General features: G+C 41.6%; 1 protein-coding gene across 8 annotated transcripts in view; it reads right to left on the bottom strand.

Moving 5' to 3' along the window:
• Positions 1-16,261, bottom strand: part of PTPRT (protein tyrosine phosphatase, receptor type, T) — a 481,241-nt gene extending 464,980 nt beyond the window's left edge. For all 8 annotated transcript variants that reach the window (XM_014941276.1, XM_014941273.1, XM_014941274.1 and 5 more), the window contains exon 1: positions 16,152-16,261. In XM_014941276.1, coding sequence (XP_014796762.1) covers positions 16,152-16,221 — 70 coding nt within the window. In that variant the 5' untranslated portion in view covers positions 16,222-16,261. The remainder of the gene's footprint in view (positions 1-16,151) is intronic.
• Positions 16,262-16,419: the final 158 nt, after the last annotated feature.

Consider the following 16,419-nt stretch of genomic DNA (forward strand, 5'->3'; position numbering starts at 1 on the left):
TAAGTGCCCCCAGTCCCAAAAGAAACATATTTAACTTCTTCTCTACTATAACATAGACATAAGTCACTCACAAATGAAAAACATGGTCTCACCTCAAAATCAATTCTTAACAACCTCTCAAATGGAAAAAACCCAAAACCTCTTTCACTTGCCAGCATTTGTGTATTTATTATCACACTGTCTTTCTTAAAAAGAATACTTGTCAGCTGTGTGAAAATCGATGTCTGCCCTGCCTGGCTGTATCCGTCACCTGCCACAGAGCACCCTCTGAAAAGGCAGGTTCCAGAACCTACTGACAATGGAGACATCCCCAGGCATTTACCCTGCAAAAAGCAAGGTGGCTGTGGCTCCACTGCTTGTTCAGGCCCTGGTCTAATACACAAGGCTCCCTGAGGCTGCTCCTAACACAAGTGTGACCAGCTGCAAGGAGAAAAGGAGCATAAGCAGTGCACATGGGTACGCCCTTGGGTCAGGGGCTCACTTACAGGAGTTTGCTTTTGCCTGAGGAAGCACAAAACTCATTCTAAGAGAGCAAGACATCCATGTTCCCCAGTAAACCTCTTCAATTTCTCTTGTTAAAAAGCCTGCACGCAGTCCCTAACCCAAAGGAGCTCCCCAAAGACAATTACAGCCACTTTCTCCCACCAACCCCAAGATAAACCATTATTTATCTTGCCTGTCTGGCACATGGGTATCTACAGTGAAGGCAGTTTCATTTCTAACCCTGACCTCTACACTTTGGCTACAAAGGACAACAAGAGCAGAAGAGTTTAAGACATAAAACTGTCATACTCTAAAATAAATTCTGCAAGACAGCTTTTTTTTCCTCCCCACCTTTACACATAGGTAACTGGTTAGTAGAGGACTGGTATCTCTTCCTGCGAGAAAGAACTGTGCACAACTTAGTGTTCATAAGAAACTTTTACAAAGTAAAAAAAACCCACACACAGCTGTACTGATTTCATTCAACGCATGTTCATGGATGGCAGTCAAGATCTTACAAAACCTTCTAGAGAAGTATTGGGAGTGAGAGGGGAGCCAGCCTCAAAGCACACTGCACTCACACTGCTTTCCATCAGGAGATATCAAAAGTATTTCACAAGTGCTAATTAAACTTCCCCAGACTCCAGTGAGATAGAAAGGAAACATATATGCCATTTACAATAGACTTAATTGAGACATGGAAAAATTCACTTGCCCAGGGTTATAAAACAAGTTGGGGACAAGAGTTGGAACAGAAGACCTGAGCCTCTAAATCCCAAATCCCCGATCTAAGCATTCCAAAACATTCACCCTGCCTGAGTGTCTCTCAAAGCAGAGATTCCTGCGAGTATAAAGACTACTATGAAGGGAGCCAGCTTCTCTCACAATTTGCATGACTTCAGTACAACATTCAATAGGCTGCTTTGTCATCAAGGAAAGCTAAAGTTAGCTAAAAAGGGCAAAGTTTCATTTTCACCTGTGAGATGACAAAATGCAAGCACAGTGAGTCAGAGCTCGTCAGTTCTCCTGGAAGACCAGGAGGACAGAGAGTGTAGAGGGCTGCAATATACTTACTTCTAAAAGATTAATTAACAGTCAAGTATCATGAAGTACTGGGGGGGGAGGGGAAGACCTTGATTCATGTTCATCTCAGAGTACATTTTCTTTAAATCATTTCCCTTGTGTAATTATACATATATTACAGATAATGTTCTTGTACTCTATTCGCCTTGCTATAAAATGGCAATATAAACATTTTCCTCCTCTAACTTCTTTGGCATCAAAGTTATTATCTGAAGAGAGGTATCCTGGGGAACAGTATTCAATACAACAAGTAATTCTTCATCTGTATTTACTTTCTTTTTAAAACATTAAAGTGGAAGGAAGGGAGAGGAGCGAGGCAAGGTCAAATCCTATATAAATATCAGCTTGAATCTGTGATTCTGCTCCCGTTACCTCCTGCTATTTCATTATTGTGTCATATGGACATGTACTATCGATAAACTGCAGTTTAAGTTTCCACGCTTCTGTTTTGTCCCGAGTTCCCATAGAAGAAAAATTGTTAAGTACCACCTATTTCTAAATGATTAACTAACTCGCCCTTCTGACGCAAGCAGACATCCTGAAAAATGGAAGCCTTTCCTTCCTGCATGAATTAGATATGCCAGTAGAAACTAAATCCATAGCATTAAGAAGCAAATTTATTAATCCCATCACACTTCTCCCAGCTTTTGGTGACGTGTCACAAGCTTGTTCCATGACATCAAGCTCCTCAGCGTGCATCCTGGGCAGTATATGCTTTAAACAGGCAGCAGCAACAGGCAGGTTTGCATCGTGCCCGTGGCTGGTGGGGATGAGCTTCAGGGCCAGCCTTGGGAAAACAAAACCCAGGAGCTGATGGGAGCCCAACAACACTAGAAGATCCTCTTCACTAGAGCTTTCCTCCTCGTACCAACAGCATGGCCTAAAGCCACCGCAGTGCTGCCTTCCATCTATCAAACACGTATGACATTTAGTTTTTAAGACCAAAAACTCCAAGAAAAATCCTTTTAGAAGAAGCTCTACTGAAACATTTTTAATCACTGAATTTTCCCTACCTTCTTACTCTTCTTAGCAGAGTCGTTGCAGTGGAGAATTTAGAGAGGAATCCTAAATAAAGCCACTCACCTTTACAGCCTCAGAACAGGAACCGATCTACATATTTATTAGGCATATGCTGTGAGCACACAGCCACACACATCTGCTGTTGCACCACAATTAATTCCTTGAACATCACCTAACAACACTGATGGGCATTACAGGAAACACACTGGACACTGGAGGAATGAATGGCCACTCTATATGGCTGGCAAAAGAAAAGAGCAGAGTAAGGAAAGTTAATTAGAAGCCTGAGGATATAAAGGAAAAGGATGAAGTTGTGAAGAAACTCAGTATTTGTTCTCCTTAGCACTACAATAACGTAAATACTGAGAACAATAAAAAAAATAGAATTGAAGTTAATTTTCAGAAGAGATGAATTCCCTCAAGTTCACTGATAAATGTAAATACTGAGAACAATAAAAAAATAATAGAATTGAAGTTAGTTTTCAGGAGAGATGAATTCCCTCAAGTTCACTGATAAATAACGCAGCACTTTCTCACCGTCTTTTTTTTCTTTAATGGGATTCAAATGATCAATTATTCAATTTAGTTACAGCAGCACTGGCTCCCCCATTCAGCTCTCTACTATTTCAGTTAAAGTGAACAAAGCACAGGATGACCTTAATTGCATACATGATGCTGATTTTGATTCAAACACGGAATATAAAATGAGCACACCATGAAGCATCATGTAGCAAACATGTTTATAAACAAGTCATCATAAAACCTCAAATCCCAATTCATTATAGTCCAACTGTCGGCTTTCAGGTCAGGTCTAAGCCACAATACAATTCCACACACCCCTCCACGATCACCACAGAGTTGTTTGCACAGCTCACTCTGCCCAAGTATCCAAACTTCTGCTCATATGCCTAACTTGACCTATTCTGGGGGGATACTGTACAAAGAAAGAGGAAGCAGGGTATTGCACAGTTATGCAGACCCACTCCTGATTGCAAAGCAGCAGACAAAATCCCCCTGCCAGTACACTCCTGCAGTCAAACAGAGAAGCCTCTAAATTACTGTCCAGCTCTTACTGGTGGATGGGCTTCCTTATCGCAGAGGGAAATTAAAAATAAGTAACATTGTTAACAATAAAAAAATAAAAAAAGATAACCAAGCTTTCTGAATGGTATTAATTGCCCTTCCGAAATTGCCTGCTGTCCATAAAACCCTGTATCAATCCTCCTGTAGATTTAACTTAAAAAATTGCCTGATCACATACTCTTTTCTGCCATGGGACCTTTTGTTGTTTCATGCAAAAGATGGATGGCACTTACCAAATGAGCAGCTATTCAATATTTTGTTTTATTCTTATTGTTAGCTCCGTGGCCCTATGCATAATTTACAGCATGCTATGCAAACTGATCTACACAGAGAGAATTATTAATTTCCTCTTGAATTTCTCTACAGCTATAGAATTTCTGTTGCTTCATAAACATTTGCAGATGCCCCCCACCTCCCAGCACTGTTCAACCCTTCCCATTTTAGGGACTTAAAGAGAGGCTAAGGGAAGATGCCCACATTAACCCTGTGTTCCCCATCAGAAGTACCTAGGGTCATCAGGAATCTGCATCAATCCCACAACACACAGGAAACACAGCAGCACCGATTTCAGCTCCAGATGGGACTTTTAAAACTTTTTTGGATGTTAAACCCAAGGCCTCAACTCACACCCACCCTTAAGTAACAGCTCGTGCTCACCTGCCAAAGCTTCAACAACTCACGCGGAATCTTTTGGGAACTTTGATGCAGAAATAAGACATCAAATGCTTAACACTCCTCCTCTCTCCAACTTGTACGTTATGTACTACTTTAGCACCTACAACTCACTCTACTTGTAGTTGGGGTGGTTTTTGTTTAAGTACTGCACTCCCTACTTGCTCCTAGGCTAGATCAGGTCTGAACACAGACTGGGGGTGTGGAGGAGGAATTTGGAGGGGGACACAATACAATCTTGACTATAATGTTGCTGATATTTAACAGACATGCAACATATTTAATCAGATGAATTAAAAACAGTTGAGAAGCATTAGTTTGTTAACATCCCTTACACTATAGTGTAATTCCTTACACATGCTAAATACAGCATCCTCTTTTTTTTTTCCTTAGTATACCTCCTCCTCCTTTCCCTCTTCAACAGCACTATAAGAAAGTTAGAAATTTAGAGGAAAAAAAGCCTGCAGTGGATTATTCAATTTGTTCTCTCAGAGTGCAGTACTTTTTTCCCCTCTACAGAAGATAGTCAATTATTTTGTCCTGTCTAAATTAAAACAACTCAGGCAACGGTTTCCACCATTTCCTTTGGGACACAAATCTACAACCTCATGGGTTTGCAATAAGATTTCTCCTAATGCTCAAAGTAAATTATTCTCTTGTTTTAATCTCATTCTATTACTCTCAGTGCACATTAAATAATTCTCCCTTCTTCCCCTTCCTTTCCTCCTCCGAGAGGTGCTCTCCCTTTCACAGCTGCATTCTCAGTTACAAGTCCAGAAGCTAAATGTATTTAGGTATTGTAAATCTTTGCTCAGAAAGTGGAGAAATTGCCACTTGTAGGTACTCTCAATACTTTAATTTGTCACTCTAAGGAATAAGTTGATATTCAGGGCTGAGGAGATTATTCCAGACAGAAAAAAATCCCAGACAAACATTTTTTTTTTAAAAAAAAAACCTACATACACAGCAGGTGGCATATTCTGCCTTTGGTGTTCTTGCTTCTTTTCAAATTTATATTCAGTTCCAAGCAAATATGCTGTCAATTCTCAATCCTCTCAAAAATCTCACTCCCAGATTTCACCTATCCGCTCAAAATAACTTTGTTTATATTTACTCTGGATCTATATTGCAATACTTCCCAAGACTGGGGCTAAATTTCTGCCTGTGATTAACTCCAACATTATTTCTGCAATTTGCAATTCTTTAAAGATTACCTACACTAAGAAAAACTTACAAAGGCACTACTTCTACATTTCCCCTGAATTTTAATGGAAATGGTATCTGAAGTCCAATCCTGAGGAGCAATCTTTCTGCCATCCCCTATACTATGTTATAGTTAAGTTGTTGTATACACTAGGTAATCCAACCACTCCCTTTGCTCTCTTTTCAGACATTTGGACATGAATTACACTATCCAAGCAGGATACACTCCAAACTTACATCATGTATTGATAATGTTTGTTGCTTCCTGCACACTCCAGGTCCCAAACACCTGCAAGTCACCCTGAAGTCAGTAACCACTGGGAATTGCACTGAGTCACAAAAGGAAATTTAGTACTTATTTCATTGAAACTCTCATTTATGTAGCATTCTCTTAGCAATAGAAGTTCATCAGCACAGAGCTTTGTGGGAGGGTGGAGGGAAATAACAGTTTTCTTTCTTGCCACGAGAGCTTTTTTACATCAACACAGGCATAGGAACCACTGGAAGAGAAAGTCTCTTCTAAATAAAACAAGGGAGTGATTTAATATAGATAGCTGCTGAGTGACCCTCAAACTCCACCAAGACTTTGTTCCAAAACATTACTTCTCTGCCATTTTGAGAAATAATTCTGTATTACTGCTAGAAAAGCATCAAAGCACAAGAGTAACACAGATGTCCAATGCAGCTATACGCCGTATGCTAATTCTTCACACTAACCATGCACAGAAATGTAAATAAGCACATTATAGAATAAAAAAAAAGTTTGGCACATGGAAAAGCTTTAATATAAAAAAAAAAAAGCAAAGTTAAGAGTTTACTTTAAAAGGGTTATTTTTGCTCAGTAGGTTCATTTAAGGACAATTAATTATACTTTCTTATTTTTGCAGGCTCTGGCCTTGGCAGTCTCCAGGGTTATCCCTGTGCCAACAGAGACAGCGTGTTTGTTTATTTCCAAGCTTTCCGCTTCTCTGATTATTGCTACCACGTGCTGATATTTGTTGGTACATACACCATCTCCCATTTTTCATCATAAAAATATATTTGCTGTTTGTCTAGGAGACCCTATTGCTAACAAAAATAATTTATTCAGGGAGCTAGAATAATGTTTTCACCAATATCTTCATAGTAGAAATCCCTTTTAAAAGTACACACGTAAGACTCCCTGTAAGATTTATTGAAACCTGTTATTTTGTTCTAGATTATATGGATGTTTTTTCCCCATTAATGCTGGAATGTTTGAATCTCAAAAACTGCAGAGGAACTGCTTGTTTTAGAACAGCTGTTTTCCCACAAATTGATTTGTGGAAACTTTTCAGTGAGTTCTAGATTTAATGAATTTTTTTTTTTTCCCCTGCACAAAAATTAAATAACAGCTCCAATTCTACCAGGCAGCATCCAAAGAGCTAGCAGCATCCCTGGCAATAACTATCTGCCTGTGTTTTTATTCAGAAGTAACATGAAATAGCTGTCTGGCAAGCAAAGAGGCCATCACTGCCTCCCTACCTGCCTTCTGCAGGCAGGGCACAAGCGGAGCGCGGCGAGGAGCCTCCCAGAGATGCATTCGCCCTAAAGGGAATGAATGAGTCAGGGCTGGCAAGGAACAGCCAGACCACGGGAGCAGGGAGAGCTGGAAGCCACCAATCTCAAAGTCAAATTTATCAGAAGGTTACGTCCTGTTTAGTGAGCAGCAATAATGCAATAAGAAGGTCTGAATCAAACCAGCACTGAAGTTAAAAAAATTTTTTTTTGAAGGTGTGGGAAATAAGCTAAGTTTTGCTTCAGCTTATTGATGTATCATTGTTAGTGTGATAGTACTAACAAAGAAGCCTTAGTAATAGTAGAGTCTAATAAATTGTATCCAATTAATCCCCAGAAATGCCCTTGGTCTGTCAAGGGATCCTTGTGTGCAAAGCGTTATCTAGCTGAAAAGAAACAGACTAAAACATGGCCTTCAACACAAAAACCCAAAGGGTAGGGGAGTATCAATAAGGCCAAAGAAACCAGTCTGGTAAATCTGCCAAGTAGATGGTAGCAAAGACTCTGAAATAACATGTAGCATAAACAACTAATCAAAGGCGTGTTTAGGATAATGATTTCGTAGAATAGGTGTGTGTGTGCCTTATATGGGAAAAAGTGCAAAATAAACCTGTAATAGGTCAAGCGGTCGGGAAGAATGTGAGCTCCAACTTCTCAGCCAATGAGACAGAAACTCAAGCAGCCGGGATAAAGGTATAAAATACCTGAAAGCTAAAAGATCATCGTGCATCTATTTTTGGTGCACCCAATTCAGTGCTGTTTTGTATTAATAAATTATTATTTTTAACCTTTGCTTCGGTGACTTTGTCCTCTTTAAATTCTAAGATGTGAGTCGGTGTTTCTCACAAAGGGAAGGAGCAAAGATGAGCAATAGGCTCGTCAAAAGGCTTTAGCTTGCTGGTGGACATGACAGCTTCTGGACATTTAATTTTGTTTGGCTGCTGAGCAAAACCGCACATCACATCTGGGCTGCCTGGCACAGGCTCCCAACTGAGCCCAGGGATGCACAGAGGTACCCAGGCACAGTCACTGTCCTGAAGAGCTGCTCTGGTACAGGCAGGGATGGAGAGCCATGTACTTCAGAGGGCAAATATATCAGTCTTTGCCTTCCACAAACTTATTCCTTTCATTGCTGAAATAAACAGCACACAACTGTACTGTGAACACAGGAACAGATCTCTGAAACATCAGTTGACCTAAAGTAACAACAGGGAAAACTGCTTCTATCACGTTTTAGGCTCTTAAAATATTAGTGACATATAAAGCTCGTACACTTTTCTAAGCAAACTTAAAATGGCTTACTACTAAATTCAAACTATTCATAATAGCTTTGTTTGTGAAGAGATATGCTCAACCAGTTTGAGAGACTATCACGGTGAAATTAAGGAAGGACAATGAACACTAGGTACTGCAGCCCATGCTTTGGCCTAAGGACCAAAATTTGCAGCAATGGGTTGTCTAGCAGTAACTTTGCTCAACAGTTAATGCAGAGGGAGGAAGATGACAGAGACAGTGGCAGCAACAGCCACCTCCCAGTTTGCAAACATCAGGAACCACAGCCGATTTCTGAGCTTTATGTCTGCTTCCTCACCATTTCTATCTTGTCAGGCTCCTCTTATCTTTCCCATTTCTTTTGATACTTGTTCCCTTCCTCTTCCTATTATTGTAACCTCATCACACTCACTTTCCACCATCTTCTCCAGAACCAACCCCCAAAACAAACACATCAGTGTCTTGTCAGCTCCCACATTGCTGCTTGGCTGCAACACTGCTCCCGTTTCTTCTGTTATTTCTCTCCTGTACAACTGCAAGATGAAAACGTTCTTCAGGGTACAAAAATGAGTCATTTGTGCCTCTGAAGCGTTTAACACAGTTGGCTCTTCAGATGTTTCAAAGTTACTATACAATAAAGCAATCACATTATGTTTAATAAACAATCTGGAGGAAAAAAAAGGGACTTTTTCTTCCAGAAGATCAGCGTCCAAGCTGAAAGATAATCAAGTGGGTCCCTTTGCTAGAACAGAACTGCAGGTAGATGCATGTCCTGCAAGCAGGTGGACTCACATGGAAAACATTAGAAATAACTGGTGAATGTTTATATTGGTGCTTTTCAGTTCTTAGGAACAAAGAAAGAGAATGAAGTAGTAAAAATTCTTGGCACCAACCCAATGCAGTCAAATGTGAAGTTACATATGCACAGCCTCTTGGCTTAAGTATTTTTTTGGAGGTTTTTTTTTTTTTCCCTAAATATACCTCTTTCAGCCACACACCTCTGAACAAACATCAAAACGTGAAATATTTCCCAACCAATTGTGGTAGAAATACATTCCACTTTACAGTTTCATCAACAACCATTTCTACTAGAGCATGGAATTCGCACCTAGAAATGCAGAATAAACTTTGGGCTGCCAGCACATAAATGGGTGCACATTGACAGAAAATCCCTATTCTGGAGAAATGAACCATCAAGCGCAGCAGCTTCCCATCTTGCTGACAGAAGTGCTCTTCTGCTTATCCAGCAAATACTGGTGCAATTCCAATAAGTATATTTCTAAAGGAAGAAAGACCCATCTATATAGCAGTCAAATTGCTTTAACTCCTGTCTTCCTCCCCCACTTCATCTTCACCCCCTAATTCTACAAGGTGGTCACAGCCACACACTTTTACCAGTCTTCATTATCTTCTTAACTAAATATGCCCATGTGATACTGATACCATTCTCAACTCTGTGCTTTTTCATTAAAAAAAAGAACCTGAAAGCCCACTGCACACAATTCCTCTATTTGTCTATTTAGGCCTTTTTTCCTATTTGCAAAGCTTCTCCCTCCATTACTGAGGAGCTGACCTTTGAGTTGATACTACAGGACTGAAGATTCACACACATGCAGATTAACATCAGTCCAGCAACAGCAACAAATTCAGCAGTACTGGAGTCAAAACCACAACATCTCAAAATCATCATCCCTAGCACAGTTCTAAGCCCTACTTCTGCTGAAGCAGATAATGATGTGCTCTTCAAAGAGAGAAGGATTGATCCTCAAGACGAAAATGGATAAACCCTGGATTAAGTCATGATACTCTTGATATTGTTGTTCTTCACAACATTGCAGAGGAGAAGTAGTTAAACAGCCCTCCTGTGCTAAATGTACAGCTGTATAAGCAGCCAAGAGCTGCTTCCCAGTGATTTAACATAGTCACTATCCAGGAATGAAGCTGAGATTACGACAAGGATGTATATAAAAAATGTGGTAAACTGTTTTCTCTGTTATGTTGGGTCTGGAGACAATTCAACTAACAAAACATGAGATATGGGATACTTAAAGCGTTTCCAGTACAAAGGAAATGGCACAGCTGAATAAAGAGGTTTGCATAACCATAGGTTGCTCAGGCTGCAGCACTGATCTGTGCCCACACAGCATCATCAGCTGTCAAACCCCAACAGCCTTCTGCGAGATCAACTCAAAAATATCAAGGAACAAGAGCCAGGTCCCATCCTCCCAAAATTCACAAGCAGCTCAATCATTCTTTAGCTACATAAGCTGCACCACTTCAAGCTGTGGCAGAATTCACCATGTCAGCTTCAACTCCCAAGCCCACAGTCCCAGGGAGATACAGCCAGAGGAAAAGAAGAAATCAAGCAGCTGGCCTTAGATTGATTTACAAGCAGTAGTTAAAACAAGAAAGCCAGAGGAGACCAAGCACTAAGTAGGTTCACTCTTCCTGGGGTTTCTTGTCCTATTTACCAGGCCTTGTTCACAGGTGGATATTCTCGCACTCCCCAGAATTATATCATCTTTAATTGTGGCATTAAACAACAGTCTTCTTTCTCCAAATAAAGGTCCTTGTCTTCTTTAACTGACTTATCAGCATTTTCTTCTGGAACGTGTGATGCCTTGCCATCCAGCTTGCAAAGCATCCAACATCTCTGAACCGTGGGATGATAGATGGGATGTATTTATCGGATATTAAAAAAAACAAGTGGGTCTGATTAAATGATGTATAGTCTGATTAAGACATAGTAATTGTCTCTTCCACCATGAAGAGATATGATCTTTAGAGCTTGCAGTAATGAACACTAGAAGCAATGGCTTATTATGCAACTACAAGTGTACAGAAAGACAGGGACGGGTTGCGAGATGTCCTTTACCGATGCCATCAATACCCTTCACCTTCTTTGTGTGTCTGCTTTGGGGTGCTCTTTTCCTTTGGGTTTGCCCAGGGCAGGGTGGTGGGAGGGAAACGGCATTCAAAAAGTAAAAGGCAGCACAGGACCAAGAAGGCAATAGGTCAAGAGGTGGGTAAGGATTTCCCCCCATAAGCAGATATCATTTAAATGAAGTGATATGAACATGAATAGTACCAGAAAAAAAAGGACTCTTGGCCAAATACACTGGCTTAAATGAGCTAAGTAATATTGCTCCATAAAATGTTCAGAAATACCATAAAAGCCAAGCCCACCATATTCTTCTCAAGAATGACAACACAGAGCCAAGAAACATCAACCCACAAGCCCTTCTTTGTGGAAGGGGAGCCCTCTGCTACTGAGGGAAAATCTGGACTAGAGCTTGGGTCAGTGTATAACAGTGGGGGGACCCCTATACGCTGTTCCTCTTTAAATTCTCTGCAAGGAAAGCTTCGTCTATGAATGTACCTACAAGCACCTTTGAGAAGCTTCTTTACATATTTTATCTAGGCATTACAAGACACCGAGGAAACAGACTGAAGCAGTTTCCATAAAAAATTAAGACATCTCTCTCTAAAGGACATATGCTTTATATAGCAATACACACACGCGCTCCTGCTGCTCGTCACCCAAACATCACAGGAGTTTTTATGAATGTTAACTAGGCTTCAGGATTTCTGTGGCAAAACAGATAAGTGTTATTGCTCTTATTGATCCCATTAGTGAGCAAAACCATATATACCTCGATCAGATTTTGGGAAGTGAATTTCAGATGGCATCTGTCTTATTTTTATAATATTAGGGCCATGTTAAGTCAGTCTCAGATTTGCTCATTGCCAAAACATTTAAGCTCCAGCGCTAACATTGCACACCTCTGTTATACATTCAGCACTTTCCATTCAAGCAAAGAACAATACCTGCCAATACACATTCCTTTAACTCATTTATAAAGTTATAATGAAAATTACCAGAGGCATAAAACAACTATTATGATAAATAATGAGCTTTAAAAAAAAAAACCCATACACATACAGAGAGAGAATCAGTGAGACACTGATCCTTCTATACAGAATGTTATTCAAAAGAGGGATTGTCAGTGCAATGCTGAACAGATCAATTTATTTCCTTTTCTTCTCTCCACTTAACTGGATTTTATATTCAAAAGTAATTGTTCCTGTAAGAAACAACCCTTGTCCGTATCTTTCGAGGTTCACAAAGCCTCAGACCTACATCTTTACCACTATACAGGTTTCCATGGTAACAGATGATGGTGCCTTCTAAAAAAATACTGTAATATTCTACAGTAAGTGTCCCAAATCATTCCCATAATATTAATGAAAACTAGAGCACGTGGGCCTGCACATACAGCATAACAGACTAAAAAAAGTACAATTAAACAGGAAGAGCAGAGCTGAGGGACTGTCGGAAGGGCGGTAAAGAAGGACTCTGCATTTCTAAGAGAGAAGGATTATCACTCAGAGATTCACAAATGCCTTTATACACACACTGACCTTTCCTTGCCACTCTTGAAATAGGCAGTTTCACAACATTATCTTTTTAATATTAATTGTTTATGTATTAGAAAACAAACCAAGCCAGCCAAGAATGAAAAATAAAGTTGAATTGTAGAGCTAACAGCTCCCCAGAGGGAGTGAAAAGTGATTATTGAGTTAAATGGCTGCATTGTTAACAATTGCCACACAGAGTGGCTTGCTCTGAGAGATCCATTTTTCATTGCCAATTTACTGACAGCAAAACCTGTGAGTAAATGAACTCCTAGTAAATGAATTAATCTTCCCCCAAAAAATTCCTTGCAGTTTGCTCCCCTTTCATCTTCCCTGGACAAACCATGGGTAATGAACTATCAGTTGCTGTAACTTTCTGAGGTGGCAGCAGTCATTGACAGCAAACAGCTCCATGGCCAAACGTTCAGGAGCTATGCCATAGCAAAAAAAGGAGCAGGATAATGAAGAAGTTAAAGCAAACATTGACCCTTTTTTTGCCTTCTTATGTCAGAGTAATTTGGTGTTCAGGTGAACGGTCTCAATGTAAACCCACTGTCCTACTTTTCCCCCGAATGCTTCTTCACAGCTGCAAATGACTTTAATCTCTCTATTCTCCGCTCCGGCGTGCTAAAAATGGACACAAAACAGACTGTAGCAAAGTGCACAGCAACTGCAAGAATACTCCACGTATTTGGTGGGAGAAAAACCGTACATGTGCCTTAAGGAAAAAAAAAAAAACTTCCCCATAAGCAAAGTTCCTTATTTTCTGAAAGCCTGAAAGAATCGCCAATTACTAGAATTACCTGGTGTTACTTCTCTCTCTCTCTATGGGAAAGTAGAGGAATTCAATTAGTAGCTAACCCTAAAAAAGCTAACAAGAAGTTCAGAACCTCAAATACCTCCAGTTATAAATAAATACAGAGGCAACTGAAAATAATTGCTGGGGAGAAGATTTATAATCGAGCAATACAGAAATTACATCAAGAAATAAGTGCTAACCAGCTCCATCACATGAAACTAGGTATTCCAGGAAGAAGCCACTTCATAGTATTTTTAATTTTATATGTTGTGGATAAGATGTGGAAGCAGCAGCAGCAGCTGTGCCACTCAGGTAGGAACTTAACACCATTTTGTCTTGACTCGGGGCTTTCCTACTTCTCAGCCCAACTACCGTATAAGAAAATAAATCCAAAAAAACCAGCCAACTTCTTGTACAGTGATTTTTCAGGATGTTTAACAAAAGGCTGCTGAATAAACGCATTAGGCTTTGAAAAATAATTCGGTCAGAGACAGGCAGTATTTGCATCCTAATAGTTATGGAGACAGCACCACCTGATGGAAGATGCGAAAACGCTCCGATGGCATTAACTGGAATCTCTCCAAACTTCACTGAAATGTTCGAGACGAAGTGCATCTGAAAAACTTCGCTTTTTACCATAAAAATATCAGCTATATGGACAGAGTCCAGACCTCTACGCTTCATGCCAGATATATAGCCTAAGAGAAGGAAACTTTCTTTTAACTTAGTTAATAGAAGCAGCTCAGAAAACATTATTTATTAGAATAAGCTCCTCTTATTTTGAATGGTGCACCAAAATAGGAGGTGGAAGGTGATGCTAGTGATTAGGAAACCTCACAGTCACTTCCCCCCCGTACTGATGATTAAAACAAAATATTTCATGGCTTTCTGAAAATATTGAAAACATCTGACTAATCCCTGAATTTGCATGTGTTTAGCTCATATAGCTTATGTTATACTGCTATTTCCCTCAAATGCAAAGTGTTTTCTGCCCCCTTAAAAGTTCGCCATTTTCACAGAAAACTCTTTTTCTAAGCATCTGGGCTAAATGATTCATCAAAAGCTGAGGATCTAATCTCAATAGGTATGACAAGTGTCGAACACGAAAACACAGTTGGAAGAGAGAGGAAAAAGGAAAAAAAAAATAAATAGCTCCACATATTGCTTACTCAAGGAAGAAGCTGTTTAACTAGGTTAGATTTTCCAGCCTTTCTAATAAATCTGTGGATCTGTGCAGTTGCCTAGCAATGTAAACAAGATCCCATGGTGGTGGGATGGTTACACCAGCTCCTTCGTTGAGCTACCCAGGGGTCTCCTGTGCCCACCCGACCCTTCACACCCCAAACTTTCTTCTGAGCCATACACCGCACCGAAAAGCTCAGTTAAAGGTACATAAGGTGCTCTGGCTGCAGAGTCAGCATCTCCCTCACTCTGCACTACTGCTGGTTTCAGGCAGTGAGACCAAGTCATTGGAGCTCTCAGTCTTAACTGAGAAAAAAAATCTGCCACCGTTGGAGAGAAATTAAACTTGGGCATGTTGGAGGTACGAAACCAAGTCTGAAGCACTGACATTTATCTCTAATAAGCAATGTTGCACGCAGAATTTTTATAGATAGGGGAAAAAATATTCAAAAAAATTAGCTAGATACATGAAGTCAAGAGAGAAGAAAATTATAACTGTGGGGGTTTTTTTAATATAAATAGAAACTGCAGTGAGAAAATTAATGTCTTATTAAAAGATCCAGTGGAAAAACCAAGCCACGCATATCTCTGCTTTACCTACAACATAGTACAAGAGGAGAAAACTAGCTCTACGAGCACCTGTCATCTTCAAGTAATTCAAACTACGCCTAAAGGAACTTGTAGTAGGAGGAAAATAGCTGGCTACTATTAATGTGCACATGCCAGGGAGCAAAGTATTCCCTAACATCAGAGAAAGTGACAACTGGAAGGAGACAGTCCGAGTAGCTGAGGGCCCCCCCAACCGAGAAAGTTACTTGAGCCGTGGGATGCGAGGTGGGGAAAAGCTGCTGCGAAACTTCAGCGAGCAGCCCCGGAGCCCTTCGCCCGGCGGGGAAAGGCAGCGGCATCCTTCAGAAACCCACTCCTGCCTTGCGCTCAGAGACTGCTTACTACAGAAAGGACCCCAATGTCGTGAATCCGAGAATAAAAGCGATGCTTTCATTTCCCCCCACACGCAACTTTCCCAGGAGCGAGCCCCCCCCCCGAAGTCCGAAATGTCGCTATCGCCGTTAGCCCCAGCAGGGTCCCTGAGCACCCCCGGCAAAGCCTCCCGCAGCCCCCGCCGGCACCGAGCGCTGCCGGGGCTCCACGCCTCGCCGGGAAAAACCGACTTTTAATAAGACTGCTCCTTCCCCCGCCGCCTTCCCAGAGCCGGCTGCGTCCCTGCCTGCTCCGGGGCTGGCACAGGGAGCTCGCTGCGAGGCCGAGGGGCTGGAGGAAGAGGATGGAGCGAAGAGTTCAGGCTGCCAGGGAGAGCTGCCTTGCCCCGGGGGATGAGGTGGGGGATGGCCCGGGGGAGCCGGGCAGGGAAGGACGCGAGGCGGGAGCGGGCGGCACTCACCTGCGAAGACCTGTCCCTCCGCCTTGGGCAAAAGCTGGAGGAGAAAGACGATCGCGGCGACGCCGGTCATCCTTCCCCGGAGTTCACCTGCCCTCCCCGCTGCCGCCGTGCCGCTGCCTCCCCGCCGATATCCCCCGCATTAGGCGGCCCCGGGCGCGGCGGCGGCCCCGGCAGCCGGAGCCGCGGTGCTGGGCTCGGCGGAGCCGCCGAAGTGGCGGCGGGAGACGCGGGGAGCGGGGCGGGGAGCGGGGCGGGAGGCTCCCCCCGA

Source organism: Calidris pugnax, unplaced genomic scaffold (genome assembly GCF_001431845.1).
Source record: "Calidris pugnax isolate Ruff unplaced genomic scaffold, ASM143184v1 scaffold55, whole genome shotgun sequence".
Lineage (NCBI taxonomy): Eukaryota > Metazoa > Chordata > Aves > Charadriiformes > Scolopacidae > Calidris > Calidris pugnax.